The sequence below is a fragment of the Phodopus roborovskii genome, unplaced genomic scaffold, assembly GCF_943737965.1.
Source record: "Phodopus roborovskii unplaced genomic scaffold, PHOROB, whole genome shotgun sequence".
NCBI classification, from domain to species: Eukaryota; Metazoa; Chordata; class Mammalia; order Rodentia; family Cricetidae; genus Phodopus; species Phodopus roborovskii.
The window spans coordinates 22,279,514-22,305,101 of record NW_026125397.1 but is presented as its reverse complement, the minus strand read 5'-3'; the positions used below and the strand labels follow the sequence as shown (position 1 = coordinate 22,305,101).

Below are 25,588 nucleotides of genomic sequence, written 5' to 3'. Positions count from 1 at the left end.
AGACTGGATCACAAGGATCGCTATATGCTGGTCTTCCCCACGCAAGAAACAGAGCAGTTCACAGATTTGGCAACACTTAGTTTTTAAAATTGCTGATACCATCCTGATTCTTGTCAGGTGGTGGTGGCCCACACTTTAGTCTCAGCACTCAGAAAGCAGAGGCAGGTAGGTCTCTGTGAGTTCAAGGCCAGCCTAGTCTACAGAATGAGTTCCAGGACAGTCAGAACTGATATACAAAGAAACCCTGTCTCAAAAGACCAAATAACTAAATAAATAAATAGAAAATCCTAATTCTTTACTGCCTGTGTTCTTACTAATTTCCAAAAAGCATTTCAGAATTAGTTTTATAAGACATTAATATGAATTACCTGATAAATTAGGACAGAGAAAATTAATAGTGTTCTTGTTACCTTTGTTTACCTAGAAAGCACAAAACAGCCATTGCCTTGTGGTACTCAGCATTCAGAATACAAAAATCAAAGTGTGCTCAGTTTTTTTTTTTTTTTTCCCAGAACAGGACACAAAGATAGCACATGGTTGACTTGAGATTAATTGCTTTGATAAAATTTCATGATAAAATTTCTGTTTCAAAGTTGGCTTATTTTCAGTGAGAGTTATATGTCATATATATATATGTCAGATACATAATGGCTTTGCAGCTCAAATATCCTTGGGAGTGGGGACCTTTAACAACACTCTCGGTCCATTCAGGAATGGCTTAGGAGGTTTGAAGGACTATGTGTTCTCGGTCCCAGTCTCAGCTTTCACAGCGGTGGGGAAAGCTTCTATCCTGGGTCTTTTAGGGCTGACCACACCCACTGGCTGCGGCAAACAAGCTGTAGCCGAGCCGACCAACCTGATGGCTTGTGGAATCCCATCATCCCAATCGATACTCATGAGATTGATATTTCCCATCATCCCAATCGACTCTTACTGGGATGACGTATTATGTCTCTCAAGAAGATGATGCCTCCCTTCCCTGTAAAAATATGAAGGTTCTTCTGGATGTGTAACTAGGTTTAGTGTTAAGTCTATTTTATGGTTTTATCTCCTTGAATATTAGCAATATGATGTTTCTATCAGCCAGCCCATTTGGTTAGTATGAATTTCCATTATATGTTGGGTACATATATGTTTCCTCACAGTTTTCCTACGTGGAAGAGGTTTTTTTATTCATAATTTTCTTTGAAATATCAAGTCTGCTGTTTTGTGATTCGATTCTAAAGCACTGATACATTATTTAGTGAAATATTACTTACTCCATAAGCCTGGGTTTTAGAAATTGGTCTACATTTGTAAAAGGTGGCTATCAATCAGAGGGAGGAGAAAATGAGGTATTTACTAGAATCTGCCTTTGCTTGCAGCTCTCTGGCTTGATTGAGAAGATTGTCACTTTCATCCTTATGGTAAATGATCTGAGTGCCAATTCCACTCACAGCCTACAAAACAAGCAGTCAGAGACAGTCAGAACAGCTGGAGAAATGACAACTTTTCATGGTTTTTGGATTTATATGATGTCATTTATCTGCTAAATGCCAAGCAAAATTCATACAGCTCAGAATCAAAATCGAACAGAGAGGAGAAACCAATATCTTGGCATTTCCAAAGTAAATCCTCGCCGCCACCCAAGGAGGACTCAGCAAACCAGGAGAACGCGTTGGCCGAGGCTTGAGCTAAGTACTCTCATAAAGAAACCACTGGATAAATGATTTTGAATTGAGAAAGAAAATAAAAAAGGAGGAATCCATCCTAAGACATCTTCTCTATTAGGAGATACTAGCCTAAGAAAAAGACACGCTGAACAAAATTGCACGAGCAAAGGAACCCTCATTTGCTAACAGCACCCATCCTGATGAACTTGCAAACCCAAATCCTTGTGGTAAAGCCTTCCTGACATTTTCATTTTTCATTAAAAGGCCAAGGGTTAAGGGATGGAAACAAAGATATCACACACACACACGCGCGCACACACGCGCGCGCACACACACACAGTTTATCTATATCACACTATTTACAATGTACTGTGTGTGTAAGTCCTAACACTCACAAAAGCAGAAGGGAACCAGGGAAAAGAAAACTAGTGAGTGGGGGAGGAAGCGCAGCAGCAAGTAAGAGCAAGACATAATGAGGCTTTCGTGTTAAAACAACAACAACAAGGGCTGGAGAGATGGCTCAGAGGTTAAGAGCCCTGGCTGCTCTTCCACAGATCCTGAGTTCAATGCCCGGCACCCACGTGGGGACTCACAACCATCCATAATGAGATCTGGTGCCCTCCTCTGGCCTTCATACATACATGCAGGCAGAATAGTGTGTACATAATAAATGATTAAATCTTAAAAATAAAAGAAAACAAGACACTAGGACCTGATGATGGTGATGATAATAATAACAACAACAAAATATTACTAATAATACGGGAGACGAGAGTGAGATGAAATATACCAGCAATCCCTGAGGTATAGGAATACTTACATCGTAAATCCGGTCAGTGATATTCAGAGCAAATTCTGCTGTTTCATTGGCTTCGCTGACATAATTGGCAATATTTTCATAGACATTCGATGCATCCAAAGCTTTCTGCACCAGCCCGTTCATGTCTGAGCTGTGCAAATTTCTGTTAATAAACGAATTTGTCAGTTTTCCTTCTTCCTTCCATAGGAAATGGGGTCACGCTTGGGTCCTTTTTTTTTTTTTTTTTGAGACAGGCTCTCTTTACATACTCCTGGCTATTCTGGGACTTACAATGTAGATAAGGCTGGTCTTGAACTCAGCTAGGATTAAAGGCCTGCACCGTCAGCTCTTTCCTGGCCTCCTCCATCTGGCCCAGGCCCAGGTTGCTCTCAGGCTGAGCAACTTCTCCTGTGCTTTCTCAGCCACTTCTCCCTGTTTGTCCCCATCATCCTTGTAGGAGGGCATCTCCCTACCTCCACGGGGACAGTAGGGACACACAAAAATGTTTCATCTGAATATTTTTCAAATCAGCAAGAAAAAAATGAAGAAAATAAAAAGATTTTGTCTTCATTCTATTGTGATCACGACACAGAGTTTAATTTTGATGGGGACAATGATCAGCCACGGTAAAGAGTCATGTTACATGGAGGTGATTCCCTCCCAAATGCTCTCCACTGTTCCTCCCCGGGGTCCTTAGAAATGGCTCCAAGAGTAAAATATGAAGAAAGCAGGAAAATTTCCAAGAGGTTATAAGCCAGTCTAGGCTCCAGAGTGAGACTTGTCTGCTGTTATGGAGTATTTGTTTAACTATGTAAAGATGTGTTACATTTGTTTATGCTGCATTTGCTTAGCAATGTAAGGATGTGTGCTTAGTTGTGTAAAGATGTGTTGCATTTGCTCCCCCTTGACTGCCTAAGGCACCTGATTGGACTAATGAAAAGCTGAATGGCCAATAGCTAGGCAGAGAGAGGGCTAGATGGGGCTGGCAGGCAGAGAGAATAAATAGGAGAAATTTAGGCTGAAGAAAAAAGGAAAAAGAAAAAGGAAGAAGGGAGGAGAGAGTGAGAAAGAAGAACATGCCTGGGGCCAGCCGACAGCCGGCAGACGGAGAAGCAGTGAAAGTTGAGACCCACAGAAGGAAAGAAACAAAACTCCCTGAGACAAAGGTAGATAAAGAGAAACAGGTTCATATAAGTTAAAAAACGCTAGCCAGAAATGAGCCCAAGCTAGGCCGAGCATTCAAATCTACTAATAAGTCTCTGTGTCATGGTTGGTGGTCCAAAACAAACAAACAAAAAATCCAGGGACACTTGTCCAAGAAATCAAAGCAAACAAATAGCACCTAGAATGCACAAAACCCTGGATTTGATCCCCAGCAGTGCATAAAAGACCAGACGGCACACACCTGTAACCCCAGCCCTTGGGAGGGAGAGACAGGAGGATCAGAAGTCTAAGGTCATCTTGGAAGCCAGTCTGGGTTACAAGATACTTTGTAACAAAACAACACAAGCTCAGTAACAGGCAACAAGAGATAAAGGAAAACAGCTGATTCGCCATACAGATGTTGAGGAATTTTTCAGTCTTTACATTTTGAGGGGGAAAGGTCTATACATTTTGAATGTGTCTGTGAATAGATTGGGTCAGAACAAGACTGTCAGGGTGGTGGATATTTGTGACCACCATGCAAGTGAAACAAACGTACGGTAGCTTCCATGGAACCCTGCTGGAACGCCACTGCAGAGTGACATTTAGAGAAGGGTGCTGTGTGCACCTGCCAGAGGGACACGGCCACTGTGAAGATGACATGATGAGTGAGCCAGAGGATGGCTCAAAACTGATAATCACCTGATATGCGACCATCTAAACTGGCGTTTTATCTAAGTCCCCTTTATTGCTTTCACAGAAAGCACATTTCCCGAGGACACGGCACCAGACTAAGTGCCTGTGCCAATTCTCAAGTTTCCTGTTACGCCTCCTCTCTCCATTCTGCCTTCTCTTTTCCTTTCTTCCCCCTCTCTCCTCTTCCCTTTACCTTCCCCACCCTCTCTTTCTCCCTTCCTCTCTCTTCTCCCTTAAGTTCCCTCACTCAGTCAGGAAGGACCCTTGAAAACTTTGGTGTAGAGGAGTAAAAGGAGTAGATGTTAATCTCCGCTGTTCTTTACCCCTGACCTTTCCAGACACTTGTTCTCTATACGGGTCTCATTATTTACCTATTCCAGGGCCATGAATCCAATTCCAATCTTTCAGTCCATATCAATTAGCATTAATTGAGTGCCCAAAGGGTGTGTGACTCTTTTCTAGGTGCTGTGAGGGAAACCATCATCAGTTGATTTTTCTCTTAACTGGCATTAGGTCATACATTTCCTGCTGGGCACTGCAGAAAGTTGAATATTTACTAGATGTATTGCTAACTTCCAACCAGTGTGGCTTATGATGTTTGGATATGGAAGGGGAAGCTGTCAATGATGGTAGAATTAGACATTCTTGCTGTAAGTCATATACTGATTGGGAAACAGACCTCACTTGCACCCTTGCCTAGAGTACACATTTCTAGTCTCAAAGACTTAAACAAAACATGTGTCCCAGCCCCCCCACCCCACCCCAAAATGGCTCTGAGGGAACAATTAACAAATAAATCCGCAATCAACTGATCTACCCCATCCTACATGCTTTATCCTAGGGACTTCGGTGTAGACCTGAATACAAGGGTCTCATTCAGCCTATGTAAGTATTTGCATGTCTAAAACTGTGATGTTACCTGCTCAGCTCATCAGCTTCTTGTTGAAGGTTGGATGCATGGTCCGCAGCTTCTTGGACTAAATCATGACTGAGGTTACTTAGGTTGGATAGTTTTCCTTGCAGCTCATTTTTGGCTCCATCTATTTCTGCATAAATTCCAGATGCGTTCTAAAGAAAAACAAATTAAGTGATGAGTTTAGAGAAACATAGAACAGTTTCTCCAGATAATGATGGAATCGATCATTTTCCTTCTTGTCAATTTCAGAGCTAAATTACTGTAAGGGGGGTTTGTGTACCCCTGCATGCTCACCCCCTTCTCTATGGAGTGTTTCCTCGTCATTCAGACATGTTTGACTTCCTTCCTAAAACAAAAACTGCACACAGCTTTCATCACCCATACATCCCATGAGTGCTCCACCTTTCAATTCCCTTCATAGTAAATCTTTATGGGGAAATCTACCAGTAGGGAACCTTGCTTTCCAGTGCCCAATTTTATACAAATTTGGAAATAAATGCATACAGAGACCAAGCATGTTGCCTTATTTCTGTGCAGCCGATGTGAAACATGTCCTCAGATCTCAGACAGCTGGTAACTGGTACTCAAAGAGCACAGTTAGTCTCCCTGGTCAGGCAGTGTTGCCTTCAGGGGCCCTTATGCATGAAGAGCTTCCTTACAGAACACAGGAAAATGGGCCTTCTGCCCGAAGCTTCCATCCAAGGAGTAGGGGAGTTGAGCAGGGCCTGTACAGTTCTTCTTCCTAAATTTATCAGTAAAGCAAATCTTCCCCTCTGACAGGGTACAGTGAGGAGAGGGGCTGGCAAGGTTTGTGGGGTGGCCAGTATTCCCGTGAGCTGAGTCTGGCTTTTTATCAGCCTCCTCTACCTTGATTTCCCGTTGCTTTTTCCCTTGTAGCTGCCTTCTTGTCTGGGTCGTCTTTCTCTGCTTATTTCATCATTCTCCCCGACTAGATCTCATAGATCAACTGTGCAATGTGTTGTCTTAATGCTCTCTCTCTCTCTCTCTCTCTCTCTCTCTCTCTCTCTCTCTGTGTGTGTGTGTGTGTGTGTGTGTGTGTATATATATATATATACGTATATATGTGTATATATATATAATTAATTAATTTTTCTCTGGCCACTGTTCATGCTGTTTCTCTCTCTCTCTCTCTCTCTCTCTCTCTCTCTCTCTCTCTCTCTCTCTTTCTCAGAGACTGGAAAACAAAAACCCTACACCCATGTTTCCAGGATATGGGAGGACGGGATTCTGGCTGCAGGGGGAGCATCACTCGGGAGGAAGGAGGAGTGTAGATGTAGAAGCAGGTGGGCTGAAGGAGGAGAGGGGAGGGGAGTTCTGTTTGTTTTCAGTTTTCCCGTGATTTACAAAGCAAAGCCACTAGCCAGAGCCCATGGGGGAGAGGCAGTGAAAGGTCCCAGCTGCCCGAGCATGGCAAACTTGGCGCCTACAGGTTTTGCCTTTTTCTCTTCTCTCCCTTGCTAAAAGCAGTTCGATTACATTCCTAATGCCAACCCCCAATGTCCACGCCACTGACTCATTCCTGAAACAAAACACCAAGTTCTAAGGATCAAAATTCATCATTTGGTTAGTATGTCCAATCAGGTATTACCAGCTCACCCTAGCACAGATTCCCTGTTTTTCTCCTTAAAAACCCAGTCCTACAAAAATTGCTTGGAGCTTGCTCCTTGCTACTGTTGCTCCTTGCTGTCTGCCTTTGCAGTTGCAGACCTTCCCTCCCCCCCCACCGGGGAGGGGGGCCTAATAAATCTCCTTTGTGCTGAGAATTTGGTGTCTGGGTTTGTTCTGTATCAACTCCTAGGGAGCAACTTCCCTTACAGACAGGTTTCTTATCAGTCACATTCAGCTGCTTGGGTGCTGGGGACCCAGGGTTAGAATCTGTATGCAAATAAACAGGAACAGGTGTACTTGGAAGTTCAAGGTATTTTCCAGGAATAATTAGACTCATAGTTTCAGCTGGTAAAGAAGAAAAGAAAGGAGGTAGGGTATGGGATAAATGAGGACAGTGGATGACGTGGTTGGACAATTGTTGGCCTGGGGGTTCTAGATTAAGGGAGGTAGAGTACTTAGCAAGGGAGGGTTTGAGATAGATTCAGGAGAAGGCGGGATCGGGGATGGCAAAGATCTGGGTGTGGCCCTACTCTAAAAGGGACAATAGAGGTGTGCTGGAGGAAAAGGTTGGAGAGAAGTTAAACATTTCGGGGACAGAGTGGGCGGGCTCATCCTCATGGATTTTGGCATCACAAGGAATAGTGACAGGAGCTAGGTTGGAGAAGGCAGGGACTTAGGGACGTAAGTAGCTGGAGAAGAACGACATGGTGGGCAGATTGCTGTAGTCTGATGTTCTTCAAAGGTAAACAAGCAACAAGTGGAGTGATTTATTTCAAGGTCGTTTCATTCATTGCATTTCATTGGAATTTTCTATTTAAAAAATACATGCCTTTCTATATAGGCTTTTGAATGATGGCTTAAAAAAATCAATCTTCAGGTTGGCAAACAAAGTAATTGGCTCAGCGATGGCATTTTCACACATATATGCTGTCAGATTCTCTTCTTATTTATTGCCCTCCCCTACTTTGTGACCTTGTCTGTCTGTGGCTGGTTCCTTCCTCCCCTTCTTACCGCCACAGCTCTCATCCCTCCTTCCTTTCAGAGCTCCTCCTCTCATAATCCCCTTTCCAGTTCCACAACCTATATACACATGTACACACACACACACACACACACACACACACACACACACACACACAGAATTTTAAATCTAGGTCCCACAAATAAAACATCTGGCATTTGTCTCTTGAGTCTAGATTATTCCATTTAACACAATAGTCTCCAGTTCTAGACATTCTCTTGCAAACATCATGATCTCATTTTTCCTTATTTCTTTACCTAGTCATCTATTGATGGACATCTAGGTTGGTTTCATTTCCTACCTATTACAAATAATTTGGGATGCAAGGATCTCTGGGTTACATTGACTTAGGATATAAGTGACTATGCCGGAGAATGGCACAGCTGGGTCATACGGTAGTTCTGTTCCATAGTGGCTGCACAAGCTAACATTCCCAATCGGCAGTGCATAAAGGTTCCTCTTTCCTTATGTCTGGCCAGCATTTGTTTTCTTGGTGATAGACATTTTGATTGGCATGAGATGGATTCTCAAAGTGGCTTCAATTTGCATTCCCTGATAGTTAAGAATATTGGACACCCTTTTCCAAGTATTTATTGGCTGTGTGTATTTCTTCTTTTGGGGATTGTTTATTTAGTTCATTTATTGGTTGGATCGGTTTGTTAAATAACTTTCTAGGTAGAGTGAATAAGATAGAACTACATCGGTACTTTTAATAGGTTTTACTGTGACCATATCTATACTATCAGAGCTGCCACATGTGGATCTTGAGAGTGTGAAATGCAGCAGATTCAAATGGAGTTGAATTTCTGAACTGAAATTTAAGTAGCTGTGTGTGTTAGTAGCTGCTGTTGTAATACGAGAAACTAGAGGGCTGCTGTTCAAAATTGTTATAAAGGCCAGTCTGAGCAATCCAATATCCTCACCTTTATTATCTCATCAAGTTCCTCAAGAGTCAGCCGGGGTATCATGAGAGAGCCTGCAGACATGCTCAGAGAGGTGCTTACAACTTCCATCTGCTCCTTTACTCTCTCGCGTTGTTTCTGAGGGAAGGAAAGACAAAAGAGAGAGGATGTGATTGTACACCACACAAACAAACTGAAGGACAAAAACTACACAGTCCTATCACTGGATGTAGAAAAGGCCTTTGACAAAATCCAACACCCATTCATGATAAAAGTCCTGGAGAGATTAGGACTACAGGGGACATATCTCAACATAATGGAGGCAGTTTACAGCAAGCCAGGAGCCAACATTAACTTAAATGGAAGCTCAAATTCCATTAAAATCAGGAATACAATAAGGTTGTCCAATATCTCCACACACACAGTCAATATGGTACTTGAAATCTTAGCTAGAGCAATAAGAACTGAAGGAGATTAAGGGGATAAAATTGGAAAGGAAGAAGTCAAAGTATCTTTATTTGCAGATGGTCTGATAGTATACACAAGTGACCCTAAACATTCAATTGGGGAACTCCCACAGCTGATAAGCACTTTTAGCAAAGTAGCTGTGTAAAAATTTAGCTCATAAAAATCAATAGCCCTCCTGTACATAAATGATAATAGGCTGAGAATGGGGTCAGAGAAACAACTTTCACAATAACCTCAGATAATATAAAATATCTTGCAGTAACTCTAACCAGTGAGTGGCTTGTATAACAAAAAACTTTAAGAAACTGAAGAAAGAAATTGAAGAAGATATCAGCAGATGGATGAAAATTCACGCTCACAAATCAGTAAAATTAATAAAGTAAAAATGACTATCCTACCAAAAGCAATTTGCAGATTCAATGCAATCCCCATCAAATTCCAACACAATTCTTCACAGATCTTGAAGGAACAATTTTCAGTTTCATATGGGAACACACACGCACACAAACACATACACGTGCACGCGCACGCGCGCGCACGCGCGCGCGCGCGCACACACACACACACACACACACGAAGGTGATCTAAATGAAATTGTTAAGTAACAAGGGGGCAGAGGGACAAATGGACATCTCTTGTCACCAAGTATGAACAAGTGGGTCTCTGCATCTCTATCAGTTTATTGGGCTTTTTCTTCTCTTTGTTTTTTGTCCTATTCTGACGTATTAGTTTTTGTTTTATTATATCTTCTTTTATTTTATCATTATCTCTGAGAAGCCTGTTTGATTTCTAATGAGAGACAGAAAGGGAGAAGCTGTGAGGGAGAGAGGGAAGAAAAATTGTAATCAGGATATATTATGTGAGAAAAAAATCTATTTTCAACAAAAGGACTAAAGAAAAACAAAAAATAGTTTGGTAAAGAAAAATATTATCCTTAATTTTGGGGCTGGGGATATTGTTTAGTAGTAGAACACGTACCTACTATGCACAAGGTCACAGGTCTTTATCCCAGCACTAAAATTAATTAGTTAATTGAATAAAATTGGATGGTATAATTTACTTTTGTTAGTGAAATTTTTAAAATCATGTTCTAAAGTACAGACTACTACTGTATAGCTGAAACACTAGGTTTTAAATTCTGTTGGAAGAAGTTAAAATTTCATATCATGTAAGCATGCGAAAGTAGGGAAAAGAATGTTAATAGCAGGGTTTAGTAATTTGAGGGTCTGGTATATGGGAAGGAATCTTTATAATCAAGAGAAATCACTATACACGAATGGCCTCTGGAGTATATGGTGGAAAGGGGTGCTTTATGTCCTTAGTTGTTGTTTTTGTTTGTTTGGTTTTCTAGACAGGGTTTCTCTATGTAGCCCTGGCTGTCCTAACAAGCTCTGTAGACCAGGCTGGCTTTGAACTTGGAGATCTGCCTGCTTCTGACTCTAGAGTGCTGGGATTGAAAGTGTGTGCCACTATTGCTGACTACATGTTCTTTTTTGTCCATTGCTGACAAACAAAGCTGATGTATGCAAGACATCTTGTTAGGTTCTGGAAAGATACAAGTAACACAAACCACAGCACTGTACTTTGGATGCTTACAGTCTTAGTGGGGACAGTCAAAATTTGTACCACAGGTGTGTGCACACAGCCACAGACACGCGCGTGCACACACACACACACACACGCACGTACGCACGCACACACACAGACACACACACACACACACTCGGGATAAACAGCTACAACTCAGTAATTCACGATGCCTTTGAAAGTGGAATATGGAATATGTTAGAATATATGCTAACTGTATTAAAGATGATTCCGTAGCTACACTTTACGGCTGTATCAGCGCAGAAGAAGGAGTAACTCCTTCTGATAGTCATTCTCTTTAAGGCTAGGAGGACTTTTCTTAGCTTTTAGAAGGCTTTAGAAGGACTGCCTGAATTTGTCTGCCAACCCGGTGTGTATAAATAACTGACCGTGATTTTCTTGCCAGGACTGCACCTGCGTGTACATGCGTGTGTCGGTGCATGGGAGTGGCGTGTGAGACAGAGTGGTTTCCCTAGTTTTCACAGAATTCTCGGTGGATGTAAGGTGTGAAGGATGTAAGGACTTTAGTAAATGAGGCGTGTTATGTAGTGAGTCACTCAGCCCAGATCGAAGGCCAGGCAGGGTTAGACAAGGGATGGGGGAACCACACGAGCAAAGGAAACGGGAGAAGCTACATGGTCTCCACATCTGGGAGGCAGCTTTTGTATGGGAGTCAAGAAAGAAAGATGGAACTGTACAACTGCGCAATTTGCCTTTCTTACTAGGTTGGCTCTTAAAATAATTTTTTGGTTAAAACTGCTTAATTAATTAATTGATTGATTAATTAATTTCTGTCTCTCATCCACTCCCCCATCTCTGCAGATCAGAGGTTAGAGGACAGCTTGCAGTAATTGGACCTCTTCCTCTACTATGAGGGTCCCACTAGTTTATCCACCAGGCAGTCAGGTGGGTGGCAAGGAGCTTTTATGCACAGAGCCATTCCTTTTGAGAGAAGGGCTCACTATGTAGTTCAGGTTGGTCTGGAACTTTCTCAGCCTCCCCTGGTATGTACAGCCATACTTGACTTCACTGAAGTCTCCCCGAGAAGACTAATGAGCAAAGTCTTGACATTGGATCTAGTTGTACTCTGAAGGAGACAGAGGCCAGTAGCCCAGGTGTAGATGAGCAATGTGCAACTGACATACAGGAGCAGGGGGTGAGTTAGAGACTTAGGAAGGAAAACGAGTTGCTTGAAGGGTCCAGAAAGTTAGTGGGGAAGGAGTTATTTTCAGAAGGCAATGGCATGGCTTCAGACAGACACCCATGTGAAAGGTATTCTGTGGGCTCAGCTAAGGACAAGTCTAGAGCCCCCACATGCATTTCCAGGGCAGAGGCAGTGGAATGGCCTGCCAGTCACTGGGGAGGGGTCCAGGGCAGCAGGGATGGAGGCCTGGCTAATGCTGACTGCCTGATTAGGAAGAGAAAGAATCGGGCTGCCCTATGTATGCTGTGTGCTATGCTGTTCTCTTTCTAAATTTTTGCTCACATTGTTCATTTGTGCTTAGTAGGAGGATTTGTTTAACCAAGCTAAATGAGGCCTACCATCTGTCTGAAATTACTGAAATGCCAAATTCCTGGTGCCCACATCCAGGAGAGTTTTTTTTTTTTAAATGTACATAAGAAATGTTTAATTAAGAGCTAGATTGACACGTATTTACTTTTAGAACTGAAGTCACTTCATGTAGGCGACACTGTTCATTTACTGCTCATGACAAGGTCCTGACACATATCATCATTTACCAAACTCCAGCAAAGCAGCTGGTCATGCCTGTGTATATACATTGGTTTCCAGTCTTGTTGGCTATGGTGATTACAGAGCCCTAAAAACGAAGTCAGTGGAGAACTGAGCATGTTAACTCACGTTATACTGGAATGTGTCCTCTAGTAAAGGTCTATGCAGAAGATACAGCACAGACCCACAGCTCACAGCTGGAAAAGAGGATCTTTGCAATTTGCTGTTAATATGTATTAACGTGGATCTAAACCTTATTCACATTGCTTCTTGGCACATGCACCCAGTTCAGGCAGTCGCCGCCTACCCAGAAGGCAGACTTAGCTTGCCCTTCTCCTGGCTACACTACAATCATTTCTTCTTCCTGCAGAGGCTGACCATCTAATTCAGTTCCATATTGCCAGGTACATGGCTGTGCTTCTCTGTTGCGGCCACCTGCGAATGGATCAATCTACCCTCTAAATGAGAAGCTCCATGCTATCATGGAATCATGTATACTTCATCTTTGAGCCCTAAGCCACCTGTCATAATTCCTGGCACAGTTTAATAAATCAGTAAAAATTTGTTGATTTGATGGAAACATTTTCGACTTTCCCAGGTTTATTGAAGATGTATTGTAGATGTGTTATAAGTAATAAGTGCATCTTTTGTCTGTGGATTTAAATGCACACCTATATCCTGTGTGATAATACTGCTCTATAACCAAGAAAGGGTAATTCCAAGCCACTCATGTAAGACAGGAATATAAACATCCTTTTATTCAGTTTTCTTTTGAAAATGGTTGTCATAAACCTTCAAACTTATTTTATAACCCACTGGGTGAATCACAGGGACTATCCTCCAACAATATATGCTTATTGTACATGCTTATTGTACAGTATAAGCATACATTCACTCAACAAAGAAATGCCACCCTAGCCATTATTATTCTAAAAAAAGAAAAGAAAACAATAACAACAAAACTCTATTGAATAGTTTGGTCCTATTAGAAAAATGGTGGTGAGTGTAATTAATTTTGATTTAGGGGTAAATGATGACTGCAAATTACATCAGTGCACAGTGCACTATTGAGTTGATTTTATCTCCCATAAAATAAGTAACTGAATTGATGGATTTGGTCCTGGCTATTTCTGTTTGTCTACGTTGTTTTTGTTTTGTTTTCTTTTGCTTTGCTTGCCTAAGTTTTAGAAACATGTCCAGGTTTACTTGTGCCCTCCCTTTGGAGAATGGCTCTTCACTGGTGGCGGCTGGGAGTACAGTGTGGCTTAGAGTGAACGCAAGGCCAGTAGGTCCCAGCCCTGAGAGAGTGGGCACCAGAGGAGGAGAGGCTGAGAAGTTATGGTGTTGCTCTGAACTTCCCTCACCTTTTTGTGTTTGTGCGGTTTAACTTGAGTCCAACTCCCTCACCCTATAGACGCTGCCAGTGGCCTGTGGAATTCACTCACGGTGTTTTTCCAAAAACTACCCCTTTCTAGACCCTGCACGTGTCCATAACACATGGTTCTGGGCAGCTGGATGTTTAATGGATAATCCTTTCCCCTCTTGAGAAAGCCGTGTAGCCATATGTAGGAATGCAAGCAATGCCACGACCTCATTCTTAACGCAAGCGCAAGCCAAGACTAAACATTTATCACCATTCAACTTAATGTTAGGCACAGATACGGCAGTAACTTACAATAGCGAAAAAGCAATACATCAATATTTAAATTGGCTTAAATGCCGACTGCTTTTTCTTGGCGTAAGTTCAGATGGCTCGTGCCTGACATGCATTTACAGTTGCTGCCCACTGTACCTCGTGGTCCCGCTGCTTGGAGGTGATGGCTCTGTTCATGTCTTCTGCATCCCTGACGCGGTCCAGGGCCTGGTTAAGTGATTCCTGGATGTCTGACAGCTTAGCATTGTAGTCATCCAGCTGCTCCAATACCACGGGGAACAAAGAGCGGGTGTTATTGTGAAGCCGCTGCCAGTTGTCAGCCTGGGTCAGCACTGAGGAGAAATGGAGATGCATTTAGTCTGGGCTTCTCCTGCATTTAGCAAAGTAGGGGGAAAATATCCAGGCCTGTCTCCTTCAGTGATCGAGGCTGGACACAGGTTCACACAAGCACCCCCATAGCTTACGTGGGGTATGAAATGCTTTTCTGTTGGATTTAGGAGCTTTGGACACATCCGTTGAATGAAGGGTTTGGTTTGTTTTCCCATGAGTGTTATGCTTCATGCAGACATTAGGCTGCTATACTTTCCTGCTTGTTACACAGAGTGTCCATAGTTTTACTGTATAAAGGGAAACTATGAAAAACAACCACCGTTTCCCAGTGGGTGACTGAACAAACAGTTCTGTTGTTTATAACCATTCACTTTTACCAAGTTTCCCTGCAGTTAGGTCAAACTCAGGTGGAGATTTTGGGGTGAGATAAAGATGAAATGGCAACGACACGTTATTCTCAATCTCTTTTCATGCACGCTTTACTCTTGGCTCAGAAGCACGTTGGCTGATGAGGTACCACGATTCTTGTGTCCCCCTCATCCCAGGGAAGGCCAGTCTGTCCTTTCCCTTTCATCAGTAAGAGGATTCTCAGTTCCTGGCTCAGTAAAGGAAGTGCTTGAAATACGTTCAGTTATTTTGAGAGACAAAGAGAGAGAAGTAATCGGTTTCCTTTCCACGGGGCAGTATGGCTACAAGTTAAACAGAGTTCCACCTGGCCTGGCTGGCCTGGAAGTCTCCGGTCAGTCTCCCTGAGGCTATTTATCTGTCACCACATAAGCCTTAATGCCAATAACCTTCTCCTCTGGCACCCACAGCAATTGCCGGTAAAGTGACATCTGTGGGACAATGACTTATGCCTTTTTACTTTGCCTGTCTCACTGATTCCCCTGCAAACCAGTGAAACCCGGGCCCCATCCTCAAATGGATTTTTGAGTGTGTAGAATTTATAAAATTTAAGTGACTATAATAAAAGTAAAAAAAATAGCTAATATATAAAACCAAACCAATAATTTTATAATCTGTATTTTTGTTAATTTACCAATCAATCAACCTTTATTAATGTATTGAGATAGGATCTAGTGATGGATTATTAACTACAATTCTGAGGTATGGATGAAAGTATTAAGAAGCATCAGCAACGGCTGAAATCTGATCTTAAAAATCTATAACTTCCTTTATCAAATGCATAGACCCTTTGCAACCCTTCTCATCAACCCTACCATTTGAATCCAGGTTGGCCTTGACTGAGAGAACAGATATGATGTAACTGAGTTGCAAGCCTAGGCTTGATGAGTCCTTGGATTTTCTATTCTTTCCCTCTCAGAAGGCTACCATGTCTGGGATAGTCTCCACGAGATGACCACTCTACATGGAGGGAGAGGTCTAACTTGCCTAGCTAGTCCCATGAGTGAATTTCACCTGTGCCACATAGAACAGAGCTAAGTGTGCAGGTTGGGTTTAGTCTGAATAACCTACCACCCTATGAAATTAGGATAAAAACAAATAGTTATGTTTTAAAATAAATACAGTTGGGGTATATGGGTAGACAACTGATGAGCTATATGGTGGCCCAGTTAGAGGTCCAATAATAATACTTCATGTGTTTTAGTGTTTACATTTATTATTAAGGCCATGTCAAGTTTATGTTGGAAGTTAAAGTCTATGACAAATCAGGGCTATCAGAACATCAACACTGTTGACATTTTCTATAAAATTTCTATCACTGTCAACTTGGGAATTTAATCTTTCTTATTTTTATTTTTCCTCCACCAACTTTTAAATCCCGTTCTTTCCCCATGGTAGTAAAAATTATGTATATTCTGGGCACAATCTCTGCAATTTAACAAATTGTCTAAGTTGGGCCTGGACCTAAAACTCTTGATCAAAAGGTCAAGTTTCCCTGAAAGATTCCCCGGGGCTGTGCATAAACTCTAATAACCCTGAATATTGACAATGAAGTGTTTGACTAAATATTGCCCTGTGGCTTACTGTCCTTTTTTTTTTTTTTTTTTTCATGGTCCCACAGAGAAAGAAGACATGCTGTGTTGGCCAGGAATGGAAGACACATACATTCCTGGGCCTCATCTGCCTCCTCGTCCACGAGCTCCCGCTGGGTGAGGAATGGTTGCCGGCTTCGGATCTCCTCCAGCATTTTCTGGGCAAGCACCAACTTCTGAGCAATTTCCTCTGGACCGAGTTCCTGATTCTCTCCGTAGTAGAGCATCTTGCTGTTGATCTCTGAGAAGGAGAGCATGGTGAGATGAGAGCATGGGAGGGCTGTGCAGGGCTGCACACACAGTCTGGAGGCAAAGCTTAGGACTGACCTTACAATGGAGAGAGAGCCCCATCCCCAGGCTGTGCCGAGAGTATTGGTGTCGGCATGGGAGCTCATGGCGAGGGGAGAGAGGCAAGCCTGAGGGAACCATATGAGCTCCAGAGCCTGCCTGCCTTCTGTGCTCATCAGGTATGCTGACCTGAAAACACTAATGCTTAAGGCACAATAATCGGAGGGCTTTGTTTAATATTTCATTGAAATACTTGACTTGGAAAAAAATGTTTGTCAGTGTCTTCTGTCACTTGTAGCATGCAATGGAGAGATTAATTGCATTTTAGTCATCAATGAAAGCCAAAATGAGAGTGTATTTGTAATTGTCCAAATGAGACTTTCAGAGTGTTTTTACAGACAAGCTAGTAACAGGATTTAAAAAGAAATAATGTGTGATAGCTTTGTTCGTGTGTGTGTGTGTGTGTATGAATTCTCTTTCTCTCTCTCTCTCTCTCTCTCTCTTTATATATATATATATGTATATGTATATTTATATATCATGATTTTCTATTTGCCTTCTGTGGTGTGTCTAGATCATTTGACATTGAGTTTTTTCACCCTACATCTAATACAGGCGGAAGGATTTTAGAGCCAAGGGGACCACTGAAGCACAGGTGGGAGGGATTAGGTAACTTGCCCAAACACTGGCATGATGCCCTCATTTCTACCCCATACGGTCAGAGGAAGGTTGTATGGTTCCCTTGTTCTCTGGCAGCTTTGGGAGGAAGTGCTTTATCTTCCTGGCATAATGAAATTGTGTGTCTGTGGCTCACTGTGATCTATGTGGTTGGCCAGATAAGATGGGTAAACAAACAGCAGTGCCACATAAATCACACCGGGATGAGGAACTGTATTTCATGTGGGTAATAGCTTGAAGGTCACCAGCAGCTATTTTAGAGCTGATTGGGGATGAGAAATGACATGCTATTGGTGCTGTGTGGCATTCTTGAATTCTGAAAGAAGGGAGACAAATGGGAATAGATGGTTTCAATGCTCCAAACATTACTGTGAGTGTTACAGGAAGATCAATATATGCTAACTCCCTCCAAACCCCATGGATCAAAGCAGTACACATTCACTTTTCAAAGTGAATGCTGTTTTCACATTTTCAAAGTTAAAAATAATGGAGTCCTTGAAATAAACAAAATGTAAACTTTAAATAAATCCAACACATCGTTCTCCCTCAAGTTCTGATAGTGGCAAAGCTGAATTATTTGGCACTGTGATGTCAATTCTGTTCAGTTTGGGGATGTTTTGTTTTAGCTGTGTCTGGGGTAGATTAGCAAGAAAGAAATGCAGACAATAACACTTGTGCCTTTGATCTCTGGAGACTATTCATACATTATTTTTAAGAGATGAAAATCGGATACAAGTTACTGTTTCCAACTTCCTTTCCTTTTGTATTTTTTTCTCATCCTTTCCCATGACCAAAGGTCAAGCAGGACGGTTTGGATTCTTCTCGAATAAAACATACTATGACCAAAGCCTGGTTATTAAATAGTAAAGGAGAATTACTTCCTCTGACTAGCTTAGAGGGGTCTTTATCTGCTGCCCAATAGGACATTAATTTCTTAATTGGATGAATACGAGGGTATTGAATCTTCTAGGGACATTCCCACTGTTAGAACACATCAACAGAGCAGTGCTTTAGGAAAAGCATATTTTATCAATAAATTCTAGGGAGCTAGTGAGGATGGCAGTGGTAAGTCTGAAACATGTCATTTGTTTTTACTGGCTTTGCAGGCATTGATCTGGGCTTCGTACGTCCCTTAGCCTAGAATGCGCTCCCACTGCCTCAGTATAAAGGTACAGATGTCTTCGGTGTGCCTCCTGATACTGTCACTGTGCACCGAGACGCATTTGGTGTTGCCATCCAGTTCTTGATATATATAGCATAATAAAGAACCACGGAGACAACCAGTAGACCCGAGCTGACTCTAATGAAAGGAGCGTCTCCTTACCCTAGAACAAAGGCAGCCTCTACCAGTTGGGCAATTTAAGGCAGCTTTCACGGCACTGTTAAATAGTTAAATAGTTAAATAGCCTGCACTTAGTAGAAACCAGAGCACAGATGAACGACTCTCCAGCAGGGCAGGTAGACTCTGCCACAGCTCTCTAGGGCAATGGATCACTCACAGCCCCTTTACTTTTGGGTTACCAATCTGCCTGGTCCTCGAGGAAGAGACCCACAGAAACAGTTAGTGGCTATCCGGACTGGCTTCCCACCACCCCCATTCCACTCCACTCAACCCCCATTTTTTTTTTTTGAGGCAAGGTTTTATTGTGTAGCCCAGGCTAGCCTGGAACTCTCTCTGTAAACTAGGCTGATCTTCAACTCACAGAGATCCACCTGCCTCTGCCTCCCAAGTCCTAGAACTAAAGGCAAGCACCTTCCCACCTGACATGATGGAATATTAATATTCTAAAGACATATTTGGGGGCTGTAAAGGAAAGTGTGACTCCTACTAAAACTCTTCCATCTTAAAGACACCGCATCCCCTCCATAGGCATGTATCGTGGCATTAAGCTTAAATGATGTTACATATTTATTCTTGAACATTAACAGATAATAAATAGGAATGGGCGTTCAGAAATCTCAGTTAACAAAATTTCCATGACGGAGTGTATGGACGTTGAAACCTGCCACTCTTTGAACAACATGCTCTTACACATGGCAGTCACGGGCAGTTAGCATTCTTTCTTTGTCAGTCACACATTGTGTGCTCCTTGACATGAAGTTGAACTGAAGAGGAGATACTTTACCTTGGATTTTGTCCCTCATGGTGTGGGCTTGCTCTACAAGCTGCGTTGCTTGGTCAATTGTGTCCATGCTCTCCTTCTGAAGCACCTTCCCCTTCCTTGAGGCTTGACTTCCCTACAAAGTATGTAAAGGGCATTAGATTCGTGTCATATATGCACACCCGAGGGTGGGTGGGCACAATGTATTCATTTACAAACACAAACTTCCCCAGTGTGTGAAAGTTCTGTGACATATTAAATGATCCTAGGAGTCATCCATGAAGACCACTTTTAGGACCCTGGAATGCTATGAAAATCAGATGATGGGAGAAGTCATTCTGTAAATACGTTTCTCTTATTGGTTAATGAATAAAGCACTGTTGGCCAATGGTGAAGCAAGATAGGTGATTCTAGGAGACTAGGAGGAGAGAGGAAGTAGTAGATGGAAATTCAAGGTGGAGGACAGAGAGGGAATGCCAGCCCCTCTCTCCAGTAAGATGAGACCATGTGGAATACTTAGATTAATAGAAATTGGTTAATAATTAAGACAGAGCTAGCTGATAAGAAACTAGTAACTGGTCTACAGCTTTATATCAAATACAGAGTCTCTGTGTATTATTTGGGGCTGTCACAGTGGCTGGGTCCAGGCTGGTGGAAAAAAACCTGCTCATAACAATCAGACATGATACTAAGGCTATAAATCATGGTTTAGTCCAAACCAACAACCTATTACACGTGTCTTATCCTTGTAGCTCAAGATACCAGACTAGGAAATGACCAGTGTTTGTGGATCACTTTGACATTGTTCTGGCTGAAGGGTTTAAACTTCAAAGAGGAAATCATCTAGAAGGAGGACAGATCTTGAAATGCTCCTGCCGGGTGGTTCAACCATTACTGAAATGGAACCACCACAGGGATTTACAGGATTATACTCACTGGGCAAACTGCTGTGTTCAGAGCTTCATCCAATTTCCCCCTCCACACTGATGGCCCTTGTGTGCAAATTATTGCTCAGGCAGATGTGGCACAGAGAAAATGGAATGTTCCCCCCATCCCCTTAGGGACTGACTCCACTCTGTGGTGCCTCTACTTCAGAGCTCCCAAGGTATCTGGCTTTTCTGGTGCTTTCTTGGTTCATCTCTGTGCTAAAGGGCAATAATGATCCCATGAATGGCCAGCTGAAGCCACATGAATGGAGCGCTGAGAGACTTCTGAGCAGGTTCTCCAGACTAGGGAAGGGCTTGTCCCAAACCTCCCTCCTGTCATGAACTTCTACCCAGGTGACAGCGGCATGATATCAGCAGGGTGTCCACCCTGTGCAGGGTGAACCAAGTAAACGTCTCTCTATGGTGGCTAAGAAAGAAGATGTGAAAATATTTGTGCGTGTGTTTTGGGTGCTTCTGTTTGGTTTTGTTTATTTGGTTGCTTGCTGCTATAGAGAAAGAGGGCAAAAGAACATAAAGTTGGGTGGGTTTAGAAGTGGGGAGGATTTGGGGTAGAGAAAAAACACGACCAATTATAGTGTATGATTTATCATCACCATCATCATCATCATCATCATCATCATCATCATCATTATTATTATTATTAAGAATAAAGGAAATGAAGAGAAAGAACTTTTACTTGATGAGCACCAGAGGGCGCTGTGCGATGTAAGGATGAAAAGGGACCTGTAGTTCTCTCCATCTGTATTTGTATAGATATACATACAGATAGGAACGACATATAGCAGTCAAGGTGACCATTTATTACTTGAAATTGAAAATTTACCAAACATAATGCAATATATACAGATTTTTTTAAGGTTTAACTTTTTTTCTGGAACTTTGCTCATGGAAGGAAAATAATGGTATGTACACAACTGGAAACAGGTGTGCCTCACAGTTAAAACATTACCATTACGTGGATTTTCAAGAAACCCTATTAAATCAGGAAAACAGCCTGTGTAAACTTTTCCTGTGGATCTAGAATTGCTTTTTTTTTTTTTGGGAGGGGATACTCATGGGTCATTGCTTGTGACTTGCTAGGCTCATACAGGCTACCTGGACTCTACAAAGTGGACCCTGCTGTTTTAACCATTTCCTCCAAGGTGGAAATAATCTATCCTACAGAGATGCTCCTTAAACAGGAAGGTAAACAACTCAAAATAACTTCAGGGAGTCCCTGAGACTGACCAGGTTCACCAGGCCCCTCCCTGCCACAGTGAGCGTGAGCGAGAAAAGCTGAGAATCCCTCTCAGATGACCTGAGCTAAGGTGCAAATAAGACTCAGACAAACCAGTTCAAAGAAGATTCTGAGACCAGAAGCAGAAGCCAGCTGAGCTGCCTGGAAGAGGTTAGGACCAATCAAGTCACCCAGAAAGCACACTCCTTCAGGCTGAGCAGTGAGCTCCAGCTTCCCAGCTTTGTAAGCTGTCCCCATGCTGGGGTGGAACTTGGTATTGCATTTGTCTTTGAGTCATTTCTGCTCTTAATGTAAGCAACCCCCTCACCCACATTCCTATAAGTAACCCCAATAAAACTCACTGGTTCAGCAAGGAGGACTTTGGTGGTGTATGAGGTGAGTAGACAAGCGTGTCTCCCCAGGAGGAGTTTTGTCACACAACAGGCTAGACCCAGAGCACATACCTTCTGGTCCAAGTCTTCCACATCAGACAGAAGGCTTCTTATTGTGTTCTCGGCATTGCTGATCTGAATCTTTCTTAGGGTGTATTGGTTTTCTCTCTCTGTCAATCTTGTCTGTGGGGGAAAATGTTTTCAAAATTATTAGTAAATTGTGTTCCAAGATTTCATTTTTATTTATTTTTAAATGAAATATTTGTGTGTATCTGTGAATGAGTGTAGTGTCCGCAGAGGTTGGAAGAGGGTCTTGGATTCCCTGGAGCTGGAGTTACTGGTGGTTATAAGACATTCAGCATGAATGCTGGGAACTGAACTCTGGTCATGGGCAAGGACACTACTCAATCTAAAGTGCCGAGCCGTCTCTCCAGCCTTGGACACCAGGTTCTGTAGAATATGCATGACTTTCAGCATTGGAAGATTTAGAAAGATTGTGACACCTGTTCTTTTCTTTTTAAATATATTTTATTATTTATATGTATGTGGTTGCTTTGCCTGCATACATTTCTGTACACAATGTGTGTGCAGTGCCCAAGAGGCCAGAAGATGGCATTAGATACTCCGAACTTGAGTGACAGCAGTTGTGAACCTCCATGTGGGTAATGGGGACTGAAACCAGGTCCTCTGTGAGGTCAGCTGGTGCTCTTAACCACTGAGCCAACTCTCCAGCCCCTGACCTCTGTTTTTAATATAGGCTCCTCAGATAGCAATAGAATTCTGTAAAAAGTGGGTCTACAGGAGGGACCTGAGTTTCTGGGGCTGACGTCCCACTTCAGGAAACTCTGGCCAGCCTTGGGCTGGCTGCAAAGAAAGGACACCTTTTCTGTTGTCACAATACTGCAATTAGGTTGTAGGTGGCCTTGGGAATCTGGCAGATTTCAATCTAGTCAGGCCTCAGAGAAACACATCAAATGATGAGGATCAGTGAAAATGGATTTAGAAATGCATTCTCCTCCTTTGGATGTTGGAGATGGATGCTTGTCCTCCCTTTGCATTTTTGAAAAGCTTGGTGGAAATAGAGTTGTCCTGGGGCTGCTTTGGGTTCAGCCCTTTGGTCCTGCTGGAGCCTTGGGGCCAGCTTCAGTAACACCCATGTGAGGTGTGCGTTATGGAAGGGCTGAGTGCATTCACTGCCCTGGGTCTGGGAGATTACTGAGAATTAACGCTCTTACGTGTCTGGACAGGGGAGTTTGACAAAGCAGTTCCAAATGTTCACTAAGATTCCATCCAGTGCTATCAACTGGGACATTTATTTTGGTCTGTGCTGCACATTTTTAGCCAATTGTAGATATTAGTTGAACCCCCCCCACCAAAGTAATGAATACTTAGGCTAGGCCCTGTTCTGATTGCTCTAAGTATCCCATCTCATTGGCTCTCTTCTTTATTTCTACACGAGGACACTGAAAAACAGAGAGGTTTATTAACTTGTCTGAGCTCACACAGCAATGGCTAGAGCTGGGTATGGACAAAGCAGTTGAAAGTGTATGCTCTTAGCCATTATGTAAGCTTGACTAAGAAAATAGAACATTTCTGACTTTAAGGCTGAAGGCTTTTCATCCAACTCTGTTGTTGATAAAAGCATCTGTTAACTGTGATCGAAGATCCATTACAAGAAGAGAGGCCTCTTAAAGCTTAGATATGTGAGATATTTTTATTTTGCCTATTTTATTTTATTTATTTATTCCCATTGACTTCTCCTAACTTGTTTCTTCTGTAGAGGTAGGAGAACAAACGTGCATGTGTTTCAGAGACAAAGAGGTTGAGCAAAAGACACACACAAAGAGAGAGAGAGAGAGAGAGAGAGAGAGAGAGAGAGAGAGGGAGAGAGAGGGGGGAAGAAGAGAGAGCAAGCATCACTGAGAAGGAAAAGTTGGAAGGGGATGGGGATGTTCTAGATAAACTCCTCAAAACCCTGCGGACTGAAACTAAGCTGTACTGGTTAGGCTTATGTTTGAAAAAAAAAATGAATGCAGAGCCTCACAAACAAAAGTTTCCCTTGTAGATGCCAGTCTCCTAGTGATTTCATTGTCTGTGTGCTCTCTTACATAAATGGCGGCCTCTGGTTGGGGCATCAAGCTCATGGTGATGGTGAACTTTTCCTAACGTCTCTCGTACCCGGGTATTGTCGATGTTGAACCTACACGGTCTGAGAGACAGCCATGGAGCTCAGTCGCCAACAAGACACAGCAATTGCTACAGGGAGCCAGGGGGGCTACAGGGAAAGCGTGGACAAAAAGCACAACAGTTAGCGTACTTTGAGGAGGTGGATGGTGGAGTTCATCTCGCTGATGTGCCTGTGCGCCGCAGCGCCGGAGGACACGCTCAGCAGCCCGGATTTGCTCTCTTGGATGGAGAGTGCTGCTAACCGCAGGTCATCAGTCAGGTCCCAGATGCACTTGTCGCAGCCTGGAGATGAAACAGGGGTGTCATTCCTGCAGGACCAAAGGTGGCTGGAAGCGTGTGGTTTTAATGTGGACCCCCTTAGCTAATACCATGTCTGTTTTTGTTTCTTGAGGAGTTGCGCTGGCCGCGTAGAGCCAGTCTTTACCAAGCCAAACTGTACACCAGGCAGGATTTCCATTTAAAATATAACGAACAACAGGCAGCAGGGACAGTAAGTTAATAGCATTACTCATGGCTGCCAGGAAGGAAGGGTATCATGGGATGAGTTGTCAAGAAGTCCCGCCCATGTTTCCTTAGGAGTGGGGCCCCGCCCCTCCTGAAGGAGTCCATTCTTGTCAGCCTCTAATATTTGCTTGGTGGCAGCTGGTAGCGCAGGCCAGGGACCAGGCATCTTTCCTTCCCCTTTAGCTTTCCTCAGTCAGTGTAGGGATGCTGCACCTGCCTTGGCGTCCCCCAGGGAGGGCCTGGCCCCCTCCATGCCCCACCTCCTGTTCAGAAGAACAAGTCCTCAGAGAAGGTCTGTAGGGTACAATTTCTGGCTAACGTCAAGACTTGGTCTCCAAGGAAGGTGCCAAAGCTCTGACCAAACCTGGGCATGGTCTCATCACTTTCACACTGATCCCGCCCGGGACCCAGCATCCCAACCCCCCATGGATGCAACCAAAAGGAACACACACCAAGCTCTGACCCCTGTCTTGACCTCTCCTTCTACCTTAGACCTATGCTCCTTCCCATGTGTGCTGCTGTCTTCTCGGGAGCTGAGAGACGGTGACTAAAGAGTTAATGCGTGTTAATGTGTTAATTTGTTATTGGAAGGCCAGCATAGTACTCCCTATAAGCTCCCTCCGAAAATGAGATCCCAGTCTACACATCAGGCTGCTGGAGATGTTTAGGGCGCTGTAACATCTGGGGCTGGTCAAGGGACGATCTAGTTGATAATTGCCCTGCTGTGTCTCACATCTGGGGCATCCTG

At 43.0% G+C, this 25,588-nt stretch overlaps 1 protein-coding gene across 1 annotated transcript in view; it reads right to left on the bottom strand.

Moving 5' to 3' along the window:
- Positions 1-25,588, bottom strand: part of Lama4 (laminin subunit alpha 4) — a 126,148-nt gene that overhangs the window by 48,489 nt on the left and 52,071 nt on the right. Inside the window, exons 7-15 of the mRNA XM_051175545.1 lie at positions 24,467-24,618; positions 22,222-22,332; positions 19,619-19,730; positions 16,600-16,767; positions 14,338-14,531; positions 8,780-8,896; positions 5,210-5,358; positions 2,473-2,614; positions 1,343-1,439 (exon numbers count right to left, since the gene is read on the bottom strand). Coding sequence (XP_051031502.1) covers positions 1,343-1,439; positions 2,473-2,614; positions 5,210-5,358; positions 8,780-8,896; positions 14,338-14,531; positions 16,600-16,767; positions 19,619-19,730; positions 22,222-22,332; positions 24,467-24,618 — 1,242 coding nt within the window. The remainder of the gene's footprint in view (positions 1-1,342; positions 1,440-2,472; positions 2,615-5,209; positions 5,359-8,779; positions 8,897-14,337; positions 14,532-16,599; positions 16,768-19,618; positions 19,731-22,221; positions 22,333-24,466; positions 24,619-25,588) is intronic.